The sequence below is a fragment of the Pseudonaja textilis genome, chromosome 11, assembly GCF_049901715.1.
Source record: "Pseudonaja textilis isolate UNSWEBS1 chromosome 11, rPseTex1.2, whole genome shotgun sequence".
In the NCBI taxonomy this organism is placed as follows: Eukaryota; Metazoa; Chordata; class Lepidosauria; order Squamata; family Elapidae; genus Pseudonaja; species Pseudonaja textilis.
The window spans coordinates 3,540,595-3,560,327 of NC_142000.1; the positions used below are offsets into that span (position 1 = coordinate 3,540,595).

General features: G+C 45.9%; 1 protein-coding gene across 4 annotated transcripts in view; it reads right to left on the bottom strand.

Moving 5' to 3' along the window:
• DOK4 (docking protein 4) overlaps window positions 1–19,733 on the bottom strand; it is an 82,195-nt gene that overhangs the window by 16,543 nt on the left and 45,919 nt on the right. For all 4 annotated transcript variants that reach the window (XM_026714457.2, XM_087940448.1, XM_087940450.1 and 1 more), the window contains exons 3-6: window positions 7,013–7,120; window positions 4,282–4,396; window positions 4,033–4,152; window positions 1,028–1,217 (exon numbers count right to left, since the gene is read on the bottom strand). In XM_026714457.2, coding sequence (XP_026570242.1) covers window positions 1,028–1,217; window positions 4,033–4,152; window positions 4,282–4,396; window positions 7,013–7,120 — 533 coding nt within the window. The remainder of the gene's footprint in view (window positions 1–1,027; window positions 1,218–4,032; window positions 4,153–4,281; window positions 4,397–7,012; window positions 7,121–19,733) is intronic.

The window sequence follows — 19,733 nt, forward strand, 5'->3', positions numbered from 1 at the left end:
TTAAGAAAATGCAAAACTGTAATCAGGTGTGGTTTCTCAAACGGCCATAAGATGGAGCCAGAAACCTGGGTTGTTTCAGTCTTAGTCTCAGAAGAGAGTGTGTCTGAGTGAGTATCTCTGTTTCCTTCTCTTGGAAAGTGTTGCCGTTCCTCCATTTTTCCTAATTGACTGCTATTTCTGGATTTAATGTAAGTCTGATACTGAACTGTTTTTTGACACTGGACTTTGTTATTTAATTATCCCTGGATTGAAAAACTGACTGATTTACCTGTGAATGACTTTTGGACTGCTTATCTTGAAATTTGCTTAAACTGTCTGGAAGTAAAAACCTACATTTACTGTACAGTGTATCTGTGTGCTGTATGTGTATTATTCAAACACTACTCTCAAATACGTCTCCTGTATGCGCTCATTCTCCTAACGGGGAATTACCTCAACAAGCGGGCTAAGTGACTTTGGGCCAATCACCAGGAGACAGTGTCTAGTCCTGCCTTAGCCATGAAAGCTGGCTGGGTGACTTTTGGCCAATCACCAGGAGACAGTGAGTTCTAGTCTAGTCCTGCCTTAGCCAGGAAAGCTGCCTAGGTGACTTTGGACCAATCACCAGGAGGCTGTGAATTCTAGTCCCATCCTAGGCATGGAATTTTCCACAGTTCCTCTATAGCAAGGGCACGTTTGGCACGTTTCAGACTTGTGGAGTTCAGCTCCCAGAACTCCTGAGCTAACATGACTGGAGGAGGAATTCTGGGAGTTGAAGTCCACAAGTCTGAAACGTGCCAAGTTTGAAGACCCCTGCTTTATAGCCTTGTAAAATAGGCTTGAGCCACAAGAGGGACTGCTTCAAAATCATCTACAGATCTTCTGTGTAGGACTTGGAAATCCATACTTTCATACACCCTGGAAGTACTTTACTTCACCCTGCATGCCAACGCCTTCCAGACGACCTGCCTTCTGGGCCAAAGGAAGAACTGTCACACAGGGGCCAATCCCCCTCCCCCATCCTCAGAGGATCCATCTGCAGACATACCGGCCAGCTTCAAAGGTGAACCGCGTAGCATCTCGTCCGTAGCGGCGCAGGGAACACAAAGGCCAGGAAACGAGCTTGATCCGGGGATTGTGCATGTCCCAGAGGTAAATGTTTTCATGGGTGATCTGCAACTTGCATTCGCCATAGATGTCCAGGTTGGGGCAGGGCAGGAGGAAGACGTTGAACCGGTCTGTAGAAGGAGAGGCAAAAATGGCTCAGGACCTCCAAGGCTCCTCAATCTGTCTTCCACCCAACACTTGGCCTAGGCAACAGCGAAATCCTCCCTCCTTTCGTTTCCCAGGCTCCAAGTGTGCGGCCCAAATGAACAGAGCAGAGCAGAAGGGAACAGAACAGAACAGAACAGAACAGAACAGGAATAGAATAGAATTCTTTATTGGCCAAGCATGACTGGACACACAAGGAATTTGTCTTGGTGCAAATGCTCTCAGTGTACATCAAAGATAAGGTACATTCATCAAGAGTCAAGAATCCAAGTCAAGTCCAACACTTAATAATAGTCATAGGGTACAATAAGCAATCAAATCATACTAAGAAACAGTCACACAATCAGGGAGCCTTTGCTAGACTAGACTGGACTGGACTGGACTGGACGGGGAGGGGAGGGGAGGGGAGGGAATGGAATGGAATGGAATGGAATGGAATGGAATGGAATAGAATAGAATAGAATAGAATAGAATAGAATAGAATAGAATAGAATAGAATAGGGATGGGATGGGATGGGATATAATAAGGAATAGAATAAAATAAAATAAAATAAAATAAAAAAGAAAATATAGAACAGAACAGAATAACAGAATTAGAAGGGACCTTGGAGGTCTTCTAGTCTAGCCCCCTGCTTAGGCAGGAAACCCCACACCACTTCAGACAAATGGTTGTCCAAACTCTTCTTAAAAACTTCCAGTGTTGGAGCATTTACAACTTCTGGAGGCAAGTTGTTCCTCTGGTTAATTGTTCTCACTGTCAGGAAATTTCTCCTTAGTTCTAAGTTGCTTCTCTCCTTGGTTAGTTTCCATTCTTTGCTTCTTGTCCTTTCCTCAGGTGCTTTGGAGAATAGTTTGACCCCTTCGTCTTTGGGGCAGCCCCTCAAATATTGGACCAGTGCTATCATGTCACCTCTAGTCCTTCTTTTCATTAAATTAGACCTGCCAGTTCCTGCAACCGTTCTTCATATGTTTTAACCTCCAGCCCCCTAATCATCTTTGCTGTTCTTCTCTGCACTCTTTCTAGAGCCTCAACGTCTTTTTTTTTCCATCATGGGGACCAAACCTGGATGTAGCATTTCAGGTGTGGCCTTACCAAAGCATTATTAGTTGTGCCTTAATTTTGATCCCTTTCACTTTGTCTGGTTTGTTTTTTTTGTCTACAATGGAAATCTTAGTTAAGGCCCATATCTTGATTTATGCCCGTGACTTGTCAATCTTCACTGCCCAGGACAGTTTCCAAAATTCTTCTAACAACTGTTTTTCCTTAGCCTTTTAAAAAGCAGTTTGTAGGTTCCACTGTTTGCCAGCCCCCTTTCTCTTTTCTACTTTTTTAAACAAGTATCTTTATTATATTTCATAAACAAAAATTAAAATGCAAATTATCATAAAAGGGAAAAGGGGGAAATAACAGGACAGATTTAAAAATGTCCAAAAAATACACTGAGCAAATAAACAAATGTGACTTCCAGATTTTTTTCAGTACAACCACCTCTCTCTGGTTTAAATGAACAGTTAATAGTTAAATTAACATAGAGAACTAATAGTCAACACTAAAAAAAACCCAATAATCGTATTTCTTTTCCCAATTTTAATCTAATATATAATATGAAGTATCATTTACTAGCTCTATACCTGTGCTTCGCTATGAAACTATGTGGTTGGGCTTAGTTTTTTGGGAGGAAAATAAGGGCGGGGGGGAAATTGTGCCTCTGCCTACCAGCATCCATCAATATTCATCTGGCTAGCGTCCTGTCAGCGTGTGAGAGAATTGAGGGCTGTTTGGAAAGTGAAACAGTATTTGCTGTGTGAGCAAGGATGACAGCAAGGAGCCTGGGCATGGCTTAGCTCAACTGTTCTGTACTAAATCTGGTTGCTGCTGTGAAACTGAAATTGAAACTCCTCTCCTCTGCTTGTGTTTTGCATTTGGGACAGATTTCTTTTCAGGTGGGGAGGGGGAGTAGAACTCCTTAGCATCAGAACATGTTAATAATAATAATATAGGAAATACTAATTCTCTGATGGTCATTTTGAAAAATCCTTTCTTAGTGAGCACCTAGAAGCCAAGAGGAACATACGTGCCAAATTGCATGTTTGTAGGCTTTATGGTTCTGGAGATTTTGTGATGAAGTGTGAGGGGTATTTCGCTTATATATATATAGATTTGAAAAAGTCTGACCTTAACCCTAACCCCAATATTTCTCTAATGAAATCAGATTTAATCTCCAAATTCCAAAAACAAAATTTGATTTTTCTCTTTATCTTATAAGAAGCCTAACATTGGCCTCCAAGTTACAAGCAATTTATTTGTCATTGTCTTCCACCAGAGTTGTCAATTTTGCCATCTCAGTCATCTCCACCATTTCCAAAGCCCATTCCTCCACCCCGCTCCTCTTCCTCTTTCCAAGACAGGGAGACAGAAATCTTTTAGGATGAATAACTACCTTGGAGTCTTCCTGGAGGCAACACCATGGATGGCCTTCAAAAGTAGGTAGGTAGGTAGGTAAGAGAGAGGGGAGGGAAGATTGGCACTCAAGAAACTCTTAGGTGGGTAAAAGCAAACTTCACATTTCGTTTTACTTCAACCCAAATGATATTAAATGCAATGAACAGGATGGCTCCACTCCTTCTATAACCTTCCCCTTCTAGACAGCAGATTGAAAATTACAGCTTGGCGATAAAAGGCCTGAAGGCTGCATTGAAAGCCAAAAGTACACTTGGCCCCGAATCCTCGGGGCTTGATTCCCAGGTGTGGACTGGCCAAGGGAAGGACACCTGCCTTACCTGTTTGCTCACACTGAACTCCGGGCGCCAGCAGATCTGGCTCGCCGAGGCTGATGTCGTTGAGCCGGGCCCCCAGGCATTCCACGGACAGCGTTTTGTACCATTCCTCGGCTTCTAGTTCTGCCAAGGCAAACAGGCAGCATCCAGGCTCATGGTTATTCAACGCAACCCCACCCAATCCCGTCCAGCTTTGTCAGCCGTCGCTCCAAAGCAACTAGAAATTCCGCCGCTCCAGCAGCAGCCTCCTACCTGATTCACAGGTGAACGTCCGAGCTGAATCGTCCATAAATATAATTGCCACCGCTTGGCGTTTGGTCTCCTTGGGCAGCCGCGTGATACATTTCACATTGCTGATCTCTGTGACCTGGAAGAGAAACCAGATTCTGTATGAAAGCTCCTTTTTTCTTAAGGTACCGTACCTTCCCTAGCAAGGTCTACCACAGCCAGCCCTAACTTGGTGCTCCCCCAGGTGTATTAGGACTGGCTGCCATTGTGACTTCAGATTTACAGATCAATAGAGTTGGAAGGGACCTTGTAGGTCATCTAGTCCAGCAGTCGCCAACTGGTGGTCCGTGGACCACTGGTGGTCTGTGAGAAAATGTTGGTGGGCCGCAGCAAAATTATTTGCATTTTTTATCTTGCACTCAATCAGAGGTCCTCAACCTACGGCCCCCTGGGGCCAGATACGTGCAATGAATGTTTGTGATGTTACAGAGAGCCTCCCGCTTTGGGGTCCTTTTGTGCTAGGTTGGAGGGGGGCAGAAATTCTGACATTGGGGTCTGCTTCAGCCTCCTGGGCCGGGGTTTTGGACGAAGGCTGGAGGGAAGGGCCGCTGGTGGCGAAGCGCCGGAGGGCTTGACCATCTCAGCCCGCTGAGCCTCCAGGTGCCGGTACCTGGCCTTGCATTCCAAACAGGTCTTCCATCTGCTTGGAAAGCCTCTGCTCCTAGTCCTCAGTGAGATGCTTTTTGCTGAGCCTCCTTTTTGATCAGATCCAATTTGAACCGAGCCAACCGTTTGGCCAACTCTTTCTCTCTCGTGGGGGCTGCTTAGCTCCAACAACTGCTTCCTGTTGAGGCCCTAAGGAGCCCAGGCGAGCAGGCGAGGAATGGCTGGGAGTAGGGGAGAGAATAGAGACCAGCAAGGCACCCCTCAACATGAGTGGCATTGAGTTGGCCACATGCCCACCCAGTCACATGACCACTTAGCCACACTCACCCAGCCGGTCATCAGGCAGGTCATATTAGTGGTCTTTAAAATTATGAATTTAGTGGTCCCTGAAGTCCAAAAGGTTGGTGACCCCTGTTCCAGCACAAAGATAAGAATAAGCACCTGAGTTCTGCTTAGCTTCTTGGACCATTGTCCAAGGACATCCATGGGTAGAAGGGGTGACAGATGCAGAACGAAATAGACAGCTTTGCTGGGATAAGCCACTGGAATCAGATGTCTTCCTTTTCAGCTATTCCAGCTTTAGAATTTGAATGAGTTTGAAAACAATCAATTATTTCAGAGTTACCAGCCATGGCTCAGCTTGGAGTGAATATCTAGTTGAACTTGGATGATTTTCAGGCAGTGGATGGATCCACTTAATACTTGGATGGGAAATCAGGCTGGGTTCCAGAAAGCAGTGCCAATTCACTTCCTGGCATTGTGCTCTCAAAGCCACCAGCAGCAATTTTACTTTACCACTTTGTTGTTGTTGTTGTTGTTGTTAGTTGCAAAGTCGTGTCCGAGCCATTGCAACCCCATGGACCACGTTCCTCCAGGCCTTCCTGTCCTCTACCATCTTCTGGAGTCCATTTAAGCTCAGGCCGACGGCTTCAGGGACTCCATCCAGCCCCCTCCTTCTCTGCCTTCTTCCCTTCTTCTTCTATTGTCCTCCAGCATTCGGCTCTTCTCCAGGGAGTCCTTCCTTCTCATGAGGTGGCCAAAGTCTTTGAGTTTCCTCTTCAGGATCTGGCCTTCTAAAGAGCAGTCAGAGTTGATCTCCTCTAGGACTGACCGGTTGGATCGCCTTGCAGTCCAAGGGACTCGCAGGAACCTTTTCCAGCACCAGAGTTCTATGGCCGCCATTCTTTGGCACTCAGCCTTCTTTATGGTCCAATTTCCACAGCCATACGTTGCAACTGGGAAATCCACAGCCTTGGCTCTCCGCCCTTTTATTGGCAGGGAGATGCCTCTGCTTTTTAGTATGCTGTCTAGATTTGCCATAGCTTTCCTCCCAAGGAGCGAGCGTCTTTTTAATTTCTTGGCTACAGTCCCCATCTGCGATGATCTTGGAGCCCAGGAAAATAAAAGCTGCCACTACCTCAATTTCTTTCCCTTCTATTTGCCAGGAATTGAGAGGGCCGGATGCCACGATCTTAGGATTCTTAATGTTGAGTTTCAAGCCAACGTTTGCACTCTCCTTCTTCACCTGCACCAAGAGGCTCTTTAGTTCCTCTTCACTTTCTGCCACGAGAGTGGTATCATCTGCGTATCTGAGGTTATTGAGATTTCTCCCTTATAACCTTACCCCTTATAGGATCTCTTTTAAGTCAAATGAACCTGGTGCCATTTTGGCCAGAAGGACCCTAGGTTAGTCTGGAGACAAAACTTCAAGCTCATGGGGCAAGGATTAGGGACTTGTCTCTGTTTTCTAGGAGGCTGAGGACACCAGAAGGGTGTTTGGGTCAAAGGCAGGTGGTCAAGACAAGGGGACAAGAGCTTTGGAAGAAGCCAGAATACACTGGCAGGGAGAAGGGATATTAGGAAAGGACCACTCCTTGTAACACATAAACAAAGTTATTTTTGCCACAATGCTTCCCTTGGGCAAGTCTGTTTTTCCAGCCGGCACCGTCACATGAACCACAATGGTGCCCCAGGGAAGCATTGAATGGTAATGAGAATGTCACCGAATGAAGCAATGATGCTGAATTGGAGCAGGCAAATTGCAAATTGGCTCTGAAGAGGAGTCAAGCAAGTTGGAGAGATTGCTCACCTTTGGGCATCCTCGTAAGCACACTGACTTCTCATCTGGGTATTTCTCCAACCTCTGCGGACCTTTGCTGGAAGATTTCCGAAACACCAGCCAGCAACGCCGGTAAATCTGAGTCAAAGAGAGAAAGGGGAGGGAGGAGGAGAAGGATGTGTTTATATGAGCAAGGTAAAACTCAAGAAAGCAATACCTCTCCCGCCATCTTGCAGGATTGGACATAATGACATTGATGACATGCACCTTCGGGAATATATTTGCATTACTCACAGCCACAGGGGTTCTGAAGCTGCCAGAGGTTGAGTGTTCCAACATCTTCATGTGCCCTAAATATTAACTGTGCTTTTATGCACGTGAATGCGTAGCTCCAGAGTTGTGAATCCAAAGTCATTAATTTTTTTTACACTTTTTTCATTTTCCAATTCACTTTCCCAGAGTCTGGAGACACTGTTGCCTGGGGAATTCTGGGAAGTGAAATACACTCATCTTAAAGTTGCCACGGTTGAGAAAAAAGACTTTCTGGCAATGTAGTCACTCCAGAAATGTTGGATCACAATGCCCATCGTCTGATACTCTGGCTCGGAGGAAGGAAGGCATTTCTAAATGCTAACCATTCACTGAACTGCCCTTGGCCACCAGTCTCCTGCAGCCCGTTATCTCATTTCAAAGTACATCAGAATAAACAGCATTGGGATCTCTAAGTCAGGGCCGAGTCTCCAAAAGCACAAAGGAACCTAAATGAGCCCTAGTGGTGCAGTGCTATACTGCAGGCGACTTCTGCTGCCTGCCTGCAATTTGGCAGTTCAAATCTCACCAGGCTGAAGGTCGACTCAGCCTTCCATCCTTCCTAGGTCAGTAAAAGAGGACGCAGATTGTTGGGGGCAAGAGGCTGGCTCTGTAAACCGCTTAGAGAGGACTGTTCAAACACTTGCAAAGCAGTATGTAAGTCTAAGTGCAAAGGAAGGGCGAGAGGGAAGGAGGGGAGGGAGGAAAGATGGACGCTAGTGGCCCAGTGGTTAGAATGCAGCATTGCAGGCTAATTCTGCTGACCGCCAGCAGTTCGATCCTGATCAGCTCAAGGTTGACTCAGCCTTCCGTCCTTCCAAGGCGGGTAAAATGAGGACCCAGGTTGTTGGGGGCAAGAGGCTGACCCTGTAAACTGCTTAGAGAGGGCTGCAAAACACTGAGAAGCGGTATATAAGCCTAAGTGGTATTGCTATTGCTAAAGGAGGGCACAGATGAGGCCAGATATGCACTTCACGGCATCAACATCCAATCAATGGAACTTACATACTTGCATCAAATATCATTATCCCATTGATGCCAATTGCCCATTGCAATAACCTCATGATGAGTTTGGCCAGACTTAGAGATCCCAATGCTATTTCATGCTGATATAGCATGAAATGAGATAGTAGACTAGTCATTAGAGGACCAGAGACTGGCTACCCGAGGATGTCAATGGCTCCATGGTTAATATTTAGAAAGGCCTCCCTCCAAGCTAGAGTATCGGATGATGGACACTTAAGGTTGTGTCAGGCACAAAAGACCAGGTCCACACTATAAGGCCCAATTAAACTGATTTATTGCTAAAAGTCTATGCACAAACAAGAATCTCCTCAACTAACGATTGGCATCTACGTGGAATTAGATGAGGGTCAACAGCACTAAAGGAAGTTTGGACATACTACGCTTGTGGCTACATAGGGATTGTAGGCTGGTCCCTCTTTTAACACTGATCCCAGATTCTGCCACTCCTCCTCCTATAGGTTGATACACAGGATGGATTATATGCAGGCCAATGGTGTAAGTCATGTAGCTCAGAAGTTCTACATCTCAGAAAGGATATTTTCTGGAGGCAGAGAGTTAGGTGCACCAGGAAATGGCCCCTGCCATTCCGATATCCCTCTTTTCTCCCCACATCTGACTGACACCTAACTGAATGGTATGGTGGACTGGAGCTCATTACATTTCTCACGATAACAGAATACAAGATAAAATGAATCAGCAAAAAGGTGACCTTTATGGAAAACTACTAGATAGAGAAGCAGCAAAATGATGCCTGTCTAAAGACACACACACACACACACACACACAAAACTTGAAGGTTATTATTTGAGGTTCAAGGTTATGACTTGTAACCGTTAACAGTTACAGATTGTGAACAGCAAAAACAACAACAATAATGCCTATATACTCAGAAGTTACCTTAACAGCTCTTAGGTCCTCGGTTAGGATTTGAACTGTTAAGTTTTTACTAATCCCAGACTGTGAATCAAACTGAAGATTACATCTTAAACAATAACAATAATAACCATGAAGAAAAACAGCTAGGAAAAATAAGGAAATAATGTGGCTTGCAAATGGAAGTTGGGTGATTGTGGAGGAAGAAATCAATGATTGTACCAATAGTAATAGGAAGCCTTGGAGCAATTCCCAAAGTGTTGCCAAGATAGATGGAAATTTTGAACTTATTAGAATATTCTGAGGTTGCAAAAATCACTCTGCTCAGAACCGCCTGTATATTTAGACGGCTCTTAGGTCCTTGGTTAGGACTTGAACTGATACGTTTTTACCAGTCTGAGATTGTGAATCGAACTGAAAATTAACCCAATAACAACAACAGTAACAACCATCACAAATTCCAACTGCACACTACAGGCAGAATCTCCAGTGAACCAGTCAACCCCTGTCAAAGAAGAAACAGTAGAGTCCTGGGCCCAGTTATGCAACAGCCCAAAGAAATACAACAAGACTGCAGCTTGGATAAAGGCGATGGATGAGAATAAAAAATAACTTGAACGGAAAGAATTTGTGGTTAACATCAGGGCATGGAAGGTCAAGATCAATGCCTGGTAAAATGGATTTCATGGGTTTTTGTTGGAACACCTGATTGGTCTTGGACCTCCTCATTGGCTCATTGAAATTAACAACATACAGCAAGGGGGGTGAAATTGAAGATCAATTAACCACTGGCAAAACATACCTGATAATGAAAGATCGAACAAAATGAACCTCGCTGGAGGTTTTCAAGAAAAGATAGGACATCCATTTGTCTGGGATGGTATAAGGACTCCTTCCTTGGGCAGAGGGTTGGATTAGAAGACCTCTAAGAAAGTGCAAGTCAATTCACTTTTCTTACCAACAATTTTCAAATTGCAACATGACCTGGCTAAGATGCAGTGCAACGGCTTCTATCTGAAAATAAGCTCCCTTCCATCTGAGCAGAAAGGAAACCTTGCAAATAGCAGAGGAACAAAAGATCAGCTCCTGGTTGACAAGACAATTTTGAAAAACTGCACGAGAAGGAAAGAAGGAAGACCAACTTAAACGTAGCTTGGATTGATTACAAGGAGGCATTCCATTCCTGCCACATGGTTGGATAATCAAGTGCCTAGAAGTAACAGGAATCAGAAGCAACATCAGAAGCTTTGGGCAAAGATTAATGGTGCAGTAGAAGACATGGTTGCTGGTGAATGGTGATAGATTAAGGGAAGTTAATATCAAGAGAGGAATCTTTCAAGGAGACTCACTCTATTGCTACTGTTTGTCATTGCACTGAATCCTCTGTCAGCAATACTGAGCTAGTCAGGTCATGGCTATCAAATACAAAACTACCCCCCTCCTTTACATGGATAATCTGAAGCTATATGGAAAAACAGCACCTGAAATAGAACTATTGCTCAATGCACTAGATAGATAGATAGATAGATAGATAGATAGATAGATAGATAGATAGATAGATAGATAGATAGATAGATAGATAGATAAAGGTAAAGGTTCCCCTCGCACATCTGTGCCAGTCATTTCCGGCTCTAGCAGGCGGTGGTCATCTCTGTTACAAAGCCGAAGAGCCAGTGCTGTCCCAAGACGTCTCCGTGGTCATGTGGCCGGCAGGACTAAACACTGAAGGCACATGGAATGCTGTTACCTTCCCACCAAAGGAAGGTATTTTTCTACTTGCATTTTCACATGCTTTCAAACTGCTAGGTTGGCAGAAGATGGACCAAGTAATGGGAGCTTACTCTGTTACGTGGTGCTAAGGATTCGAACTGCTGAACTGCCAACCTTTCTGATCGACAAGCCCAGTTTCTTAGCCGCTGAGCCACTACAGATAGATAGATAGATAGATAGATAGATAGATAGATAGATAGATAGATAGATAGATAGATAGATATAGATATCTTGGATGGATGGATGGATGGATGGACGGACAGACAGACAGATATATAGAAAGAAAGAAAAAAGAAATAGAAATGATATATAGATAGATATAGATATCTTGGTTGGATGGATGCATAGATAGAAAGATAGATAGATAGATAGATAGATAGATAGATAGATAGATAGATAGATAGAGCGAGCATTGAGCAGAGATTCTATTTCAGATGGTATTTTTCCATATGTGTGTGTATGTGTTTGCACACATGCAAGGTATTGCAATGGAGTTTGGATTGGACAAAGAAGCCATCCTCACCCACAACAAGGAGAAAATAAGTGAAAATTAAAGGAATCAGATACCCTATAGAAATAACACCAAAAGTCTGAAGATCACTACAAATACCCAGTTTGAAGGGCCTCCTTCAAGCTGACAACATCTACAGTAGCATACTGAAGTCCAGAAGGAAGTTAGTAGTCAATGCATCAGAAGAGTGAAGAAGATCTTAAAATCCCAACTCAGGAACAGAGAAACTATCAAGGCAATTAAAACCTGGGCAATTCCAAACATTAGATACACAGCTGGAACAGTGGGTTGGACTCAGGTAGAACTAAAAGCCCTGAATAGGAAGATCAGAAAAGTAGTGACAGTGAATCATATCCTTCATCCTCGCAGTGATATCCTCATGGTGACTCTACCTACCCAGGAAAATAAGTGGGGGTGGAATGTTTGCAAGTACACTAGACTGTTGAAGAAGAAAGACAGGGCATTGAAGAATATCTGAAGGACAGTGAAGAAGAAGATGCATTGAAGGTAATGAAGGTTAACTGAGTACTAGAGAGACCAAAATGGCCTGCAAGAAAGATCAAATGAGGAATAGAAAAGACACAGGGAAAGGCAAACTATACAGCGTCAATACATTAAAAACAAACTACCAGTCAAAGCAGATAATGACATGGCCTGGCTAACAGCAGGGGAACTGAGGAAAGAAACAGAAGGACTAATTCTGGTTGCAAAAGACTAAGAACAAAGTCTTAAGAACAAACACAACAAAACTAGAATGGAGAAAATAGCAACAGACACAAAATGCCACCTCTGCAAAGAAGCTGTCACCTAGATTTAGTTTACTTTATTGTCACTGCACTTCGTACAACGAAATCAAACACCATCTTCAGTGCACATCATGACCATGAAAATAAACACAAACACACATCCTTCACATTCTATGCATTGAATTGAAAACCCCTGATATTGCATCAATATTGCACTATATACAGTAGAATTCAACAGAGCTGCTGCCCTGGGATAGAAGCTGTTTTTCAGCCTATTTGTCCTTGTTTTTATTGTCCTGTACCGTCTGCCAGATGGTAATAGTTCAAAAAAAAGGGTGCCCAAGATGAGATGAATCTTTGAGGATGGTTTGAACTTTCTTAAGGCAGCGGGAGCTACAAAGCTCTTCCAAAGAGTGGAGAGGGCAACTCATGATCCTCTGGGCAATGATGTTAACCCTCTGGAGTGCTTTCGTATCTGCCCCTGTGCAATTGCCAAACCATACAGAGGTGCACTATGTTAAAATGCTCTCTATGGCGCAGCGGGAGAAGGTCCCCAGCAGTTTTTCATTCAGTTGTTGTTTTCTGAGAAGTCTCAGGTAGTCTAATCTCTGCTGGGCCCTTTCGACCAGGGCTGCAATGTGAGCACCCCAAGTCAGGTCCTCTTTTAGGGTAACACCCAGAAACTTAAGCCACTTGCTCCCTTCGATCTCCATTGATAAGCAAGGGCTGGATGTCTGATCTGTTCCTTCTCTAGTCCATTATCAGCTCCTTGGTCTTATTGGTGTTGAGGACCAAGTTGCTAGTTGCTGCAAGATGTTTTCGCAAATCAGAAGGTCGCAACGGGGGGGGGTCACATGACCCCAGGACACTGCAACCATCCTAAATATGAACCAGTTGCCAAGCGTCTGAATTTTGATCACATGGCCGTGAGGATGCTGCGACGGTCATTTCGTAGGTCACTTTTTTCAATGCCGTTGTAACTTAGGCGAACTGTTGTAAGTCGAGGTCTACCTGTAGTCCAGAATAGGTGAAAGGACACCAAGTTCCACAGCAGGAGTGGGCAACTTTTTGATAGTGAAGAACCACCCTAGGGGGTACGAGCACATCACACATGAGGATGGGTTGTGTGACTTTAAAAAAACAAATGCATAGGCCCGTTTAGAGGGACTTCAGTAGAGGGCAGTATCTCTCCAACCTTGGGTGGTCTCAGAAGGTAAGCGGAGTTGGACCTGGGTTAGTATTTGAAAGAGAGATTCCCAGAAAATCCCTAAATTAATGCTGCACCTAATTTGGCCGCCTCATGAGAAGGAAGGACTCGCTAGAGAATAAAAGCCTGATGCTGGGAACGGTTGAGGGTAAAAGAAGAAGAAGGGGACAGCAGAGAACGAGGTGTCTGGATGGATGGAGTCACCGGAGCAGTCGGCGTGAGCTTAAATGGTCTCCTGGGGACGGTAGAGGACAGGAAGGCTGGGAGGCAGTGGTGGGATTCAGCCAGTTCACACCACTTCGGGAGAACCAGTTGCTAACTTTCTGAGCAGTTTGGCCAACTGGCTGTTGGAAGAAATCATCAGGGCAGAGAACTGTTTGTTAAATTATTTGAATCCCACCACTGCCTGGAGGAACGTTGTCCATGGGGTCACGATGGGTTGGACATGACTTTGCAACTAACAACAACAATGCTCCATCAGATAAAGGTTACGGTATGCCACAACTGTATCTCTCCCAAGAAAACCATTGGGATGCATCCATTAAGTCACCAGATCAATCCGGATGAAACCTAGTGTACCGTTCGGTTAACAGTAAAGGGCGTGCACTTGTTGCTCACCTCAAAATGTTGGTAAATGGTGCCAGGGTAATCTCCACTCTATCGTTACAATTTCTCCTCGTGGTTGTCCTCAGTTCACCCTTTGTGGATTCTTCGTTTGCTTTTAAGGATGTTGCATTGATACCTTTGTCCTCGGTGATGGGATTCCATTTTTTTTTACTACCAGTTCTGTGGGCGTGGCTTGGTGGGCGTGGCATGGTGGGCATGGCAGGGGAAGGATACTGCAATCTCCCCCTTCCCTCCCCACCCCACTGACCTGCTTTCCAGCTCCGTTCTCCTGTGCAGGGCATGAAAGGAGACCCCACGGATCAGTTGGGACTCCGGAGACTAGATGGGGGCGGGGCCAGTCAGAGGTGGGATTTGCTGGTTCTCCAAACTACTCAAAATTTCCGCTCCCGGTTCTCCAAACTGCTCAGAACTTGCTGAAGACCACCTTCTGCTTGTCCTTCTCTAGGAGCGGAAGGACACCTTTATGGGAAGGGTGTCTCCTAATTTTGTTCTCCAGCAGCATCTTGGTGAGAAAGCACGGCTGTCCCCAATCCCGCTAGCACTCTCTCTGTTTGAATTGGGGATTTGAGTGAAGACCCCTGTGGCCCAGTGCCAGCATCAACCACAGCACAGATGCTGCCTGAAACATGTAGCCCACCTTTGTTTTCCTTCATTCGTAGAGAATTGATCCGCCACAAGAGGCAATCGTGGCATTTTCCTTGGAGTGCAGCAGAAGGAATCTCCTGACTGACAGCGTCCTGGGACCATAATTGGGATTTGGAGAGACCCCCAAAGGGCATGAAACAAATACCGAGCGGCTGCGTCAGCAGGTTACAGATTAATCAGGATTCAGCCTTTGTTTTCTACCTCCAAAGCCAACCATTTTACCCAGCTGGTGGCAGGCCCTTGGCAGAGGAATGCCAAAGTTGTCTTGGGTGGGCTCAACCATCCACTCAAGTTTTGGGCCAACTGCCAACCAGAAGGATGCTGTTATCCATTCAGTCGTGTCTGACTCTTGGCAATTCTCTGATCTTGCACTGCTTCTTTGAGTTTTTCTACACCAGAGGTCTCCAACCTTGGCAACTTTAAGACCAACTTTAATGGGAATTCTGGTAGTTGAAGTCCAGAAGTCTTAAAGTTGCCATGTTTGGAGACCTCTGTTTTAAACAGAGCCCAGATTTGTCCTTTCGAAATCTGTGGGTGCTTCATACCAGCTAGAGATTTTGAAGAAGAGATTGGTCAGCCATTTGTCTGAAATGGTTTAAGGCATAGGTCTCCAAACTCGGCAAGTTTAAGACTTGTGGACTTCAACTCCCAGAATTCCTGAACTAACATGACTGGAGGAGGAATTCTGGGAGTTGAAGTTCACCAGTCTTAAAGTTGCCAAGTTTGGGGACCCCTGTTCTACAGTGTCTGCTTTGATAGTGTCCAAGCCATTGTGTTCTTTGGTGGCCTGGTTTCCTTATGCCACTGATTCTTCCAAGCACAACTGTTTTCTCCAGTGAAATCCCATCCCTACTTGACATGGCCAAACCAGTGGTGGGATTCAAATTTTTTTACTACCAGTTCTGTGGGCGTGGCTGGAGAAGGATACTGTAAAATCTCCAATCAGAGGTGGCATTGGCCGGTTCTCCGAACTACTCAAAATTTCCACTACCGGTTCTCCAGAACTGGTCAGAACCTGCTAAAGACCACCTCTGGGCCAAACTGAGTGAGATACAGTGTTGTGGTTTTTTTTACCCAGCCAGAAACCTGCTGCCAACCTCCATTATGTTGACTTCTCTTTTTTCCTAGACTTGTGATGGTGAACCTATGGCATGCGTTCCACAGGTGGCACGCAGAGCCATTTGTCTGGGCATGCAAGCCCCAGCTAAATGTACCTGCACTGTGCATGTGTGCACCTCCAGCTGATTTTCGGCCTGTTTGAGGCCGTTTTCACTCTCCAGGAGGCATGAGGAAAGCCTCTGCAGCCTCGGGAGGCAGAAAAACGGGCCTTCCGGAAATACTTCCACCTCCCGAGGCGGCAGAGGCTTTCTTTGAGCCTCTGGGAGGGCGAAAACAGCCTCCCCTAGGCGCCAGAGGCCCTCCAGAGGCTGAAAATGGACAATTCTGGTCTTTCTGGAAGGCCTGTTTTTTGGCCTGCAAGGGCTGCAGAGGCTTTCCTCGAGCCTCTGGGAAGGCAAAAACAGCCTCAAATGGGCTGAAAATCAGCTGGGAGGCGCACACATGCGCAGGGCAGGTAAGGAGGTTTGCCGTCACTGTCCTAGACCAACTTGGGCTGCACGGATGCTGAAGCTTTCCATTTGCAGATCGCCTCGAGTCTGTTTTATTCATAGGACGCTCAATCCATTAACGAAAGAAAGCAATTAGCGTACTGCAGAAGTGGAGGTTGCCAAGCTTCAGGGCACGTTGGGACTGCAGCTTCAAGATTTTCACCTGCTTGGGGTTTCCAGAAGAAAAGTCAAAATTGCAAATCCAGGCTGAGTTCAGAAAGCCACCTGATCCCCACATCATAGGTAGTCCTCGACTTACAACAGTTCATTTAGGGACCATTCAAAATGACAAGGGCACTGAAAAAAAGTGACTTTCCAGCATTCCAACCTTTGCAGCATCCCCCTGATCATGTGATCAAAATCCAGCCACTTGGCAATCGGTTCGTACTTATGACCGTTGCTGTGTCCCAGGGTCCCATGATCCTAGGACTGACAAGCCAAGTCAACAGGGAAGCCAGATTCACTTAACAACCAGGTTACTAGCTTCTCAACTGCAATGATTCACTTAACAACTGTGGCCAGAAAGGTCGTAAAACGGGGAAAAACTCCCTTCACAAATGTCTCCCTTAACAACAGAAATGTCGGGCTCCATTGTGGTGGTACGTTGAGGACTAGCTGCAGTCAGAAGGCAGCAACATTGAACCACTAGGCTTACATTGGATTTCTCCATCCTGACGTCCCCAGATCAGGGGTGGGATTCCACCAGTTCAGACCGGTTCGGCCAAACTGGATGTTACGTTTTCATCTGGTTCGCCGAACCGGTATTTCAACCAACTGGCTGGCCCCGCCCACCCTGCCCCTCCCCTCCCAGGAATCTCTCCACACGATGCAGGGAAGTGCAGGGTCCGCATGGCGTCTCTGGGAGGGGAGAAAATGGGCTTTCTGGAAGTCTGGCTTCCGGGGGGCCTCCAGAGCCCGGGGGAGGCCGTTTTTGCCCCCCTAGAAGCCCTGGGGAAGACTATGGACCCCGGGGAAAACGAAAAAATGGCCCTCACGGAAGTTCCAGTAGGCCACACCCACCGTAACCACACCCACCCAGCAACCAGGCAGCGAACCAGTTGCTGGGATTTTTGAATCCCACCCCTGCCCCAAATGCATTCTGGGAGTTGAAGTCCACCTATCTTAAAGTTGCCAGGGTTGAGAAACGCTGCTCTGCAAAATAACCGAAGCAGATTCAAGATATTCCCCTTTATATCAAGCCAAGAAGATAAATTATTTGCAGGGAAAAAAAAAACCCAGCTTGATAGATCCGATTGGACAAATATGGGACTGAATGAAAATCATCAATTATCTGAAGTAACAATACACAAGAGAAAGAAATATGCTAAGCCCACTTCCCCATCAGCAGGGGAATACACCAGCACAGTTAACCTGGTTAGATGCTTACAATTGAATTTGGGCTACACGTTAAGCTCATTTTAACCCTGGCTTGTTTTCCATGGCCTCGTTCTGCAAAAGCCCAGCATTTGGTTCAGAAGATAATTTGAGGAAACATCTTTAAAAGCTCCTCTGGTTCACATCAAGATAAAGTGAGAGAGGCAGAAAATCACTGAGACCAATAAGATTGATGTCATCCCTACATGATAGACAGACTAAAAATAAAACAAAAAAAACAAGGCTGTATGGATTAGGATTACTTTTAGTGTCAGGGGTGCAGCAAAAGAATCTTGCAAGTTTGAATGTGCTTGAACACACACAAGCAAACACAACACCTTGCTTTATTTTCCTGTGAACAAAATATTTTCTTGTTACGTTCTTGGCCCGAGCTCAAGCCCCTCTTATCTGATCCTTCTCTTGATCCTTGCATTTCCTTCAGTGCTCCAAGGCCATTCTCTCTTCCCTCTGCACAGAGGGAGCTTGACACCGAATACGAGGATTGTCCTTGATTTTTTTTAACCACCTGGCAAAGAGTCATTCTGCAGGTCCTGTTCATTAAACAATGTCTTTCGGCGCACCACTTTCAGCACACCACAACAAAAAGCTTCGCCCCATCACTGACTTAGAGTGAAGGGAAGTCCCAGCTTGATAGCATTCCTTGTGAGCATTACTGCAAGCACATGTCTTCGCCCACAGAGGAACACAATTGTGAGATTCTCCAGCAACGCTGACCTGAGAATTTTAATATCTGAAACCACCCTGAGTTGGAGACTGGAGCCACATACGAAGCCAATTAATTCCATACATAAATTATTACTTTGTTTTTGACAGAACCCTCGGATTGTCCTGCATTGCTTGCTTGGATTTCTCAGCAGGAACTGCCTCTTTCTGAGGGAACTGAGACGTCAGACTCCACAGCTGGGCTGTTCAGGAGACGCGGGGAAAAAAGAAATCAAGATGGCAGCCACAGCAAACTGCAACTGAAGTCCCACCTCTTGGCCGCTTCTGCTCTAGATAGTCAGCTAGAAAGCAGACCGTTCCATGCAGTGGCGCGCAAAACATAATCACCGAACCGGTAGTAACACCAGTTGTATCCCACCCCTGCCTGATTCCATACCTTCAAGGTACCACACTGGGGGAGGGGGGAACTACTATTTTTGTGCAAATATCTGCAGAAGGAAGCCTGGCTATAAAACACTAGAGTTGGTTGCCCAGAATTAGATGTTTGAGTCTTTGGGAAAAGTGCAGAGAAGAGCAATTAAGATGATTAAAGGCCTGGACACTAAAACAGACAAAGAACAGTTGCAAGAGAATTGGGTATGGCCCGTCTAGTGAAAAGGAGGACCAGGGGGGACATGAGAGAAGTGTGCTAACATTTGAGGGGCTGCCACGAAGAAGAGCGGGGGGGCGGGGTCAAGCTATTCTCCAAAGCACCTGAAGGCAGGATAAGAAACAACGGTTGGAAACTAATCAAGGAGAGAAGCAACCTAGAACTAAGGAGAAATTTCCTGGCAGTTAGAAGAATTAACCGGTGGAACAACCTGCCTCCAGAATTTGTAGATGCTCTAACACTGGGGGCTTTTAAGAGGAGACTGGACAGTGACTGGTCTGAAATGGTATACGGTCTCCTGCTTCAGTAGGGGATGGACTAGAGCAGGGGTCGCCAACCGGTGGGCCGGGGACCACCTGTGGTCCACGAGAGAATTTTGGGGGTCCGGAGAGAAATGTCCCCCCCAAAGCAATTAATCCAGGCTGTGCAGGAACACAAGACTGCGCTGCCCACATGGCCCGCCCACCTACTGGCCCCCACCCTTCGGCCGAGCGCAAACCTTACATTGAGTAGAGCCACGTGAGGTGCAACTGGAATGTAAGACCACCTTGGTGGGGGAGGGAAATCCACCCTGGGGTGGGTTGCTGACAGTGGGAAAGTCAGTCCTGTATTCCAGAGCTGCAGTAGTCACTGGACTGGCCCTTTGGTCATCCCGGAGCAGCTGCTCCAGTCCATGGCAGGCCGTTGCACCCAGGTGGAGGAGCAGCTGCTCCGGGATGACCA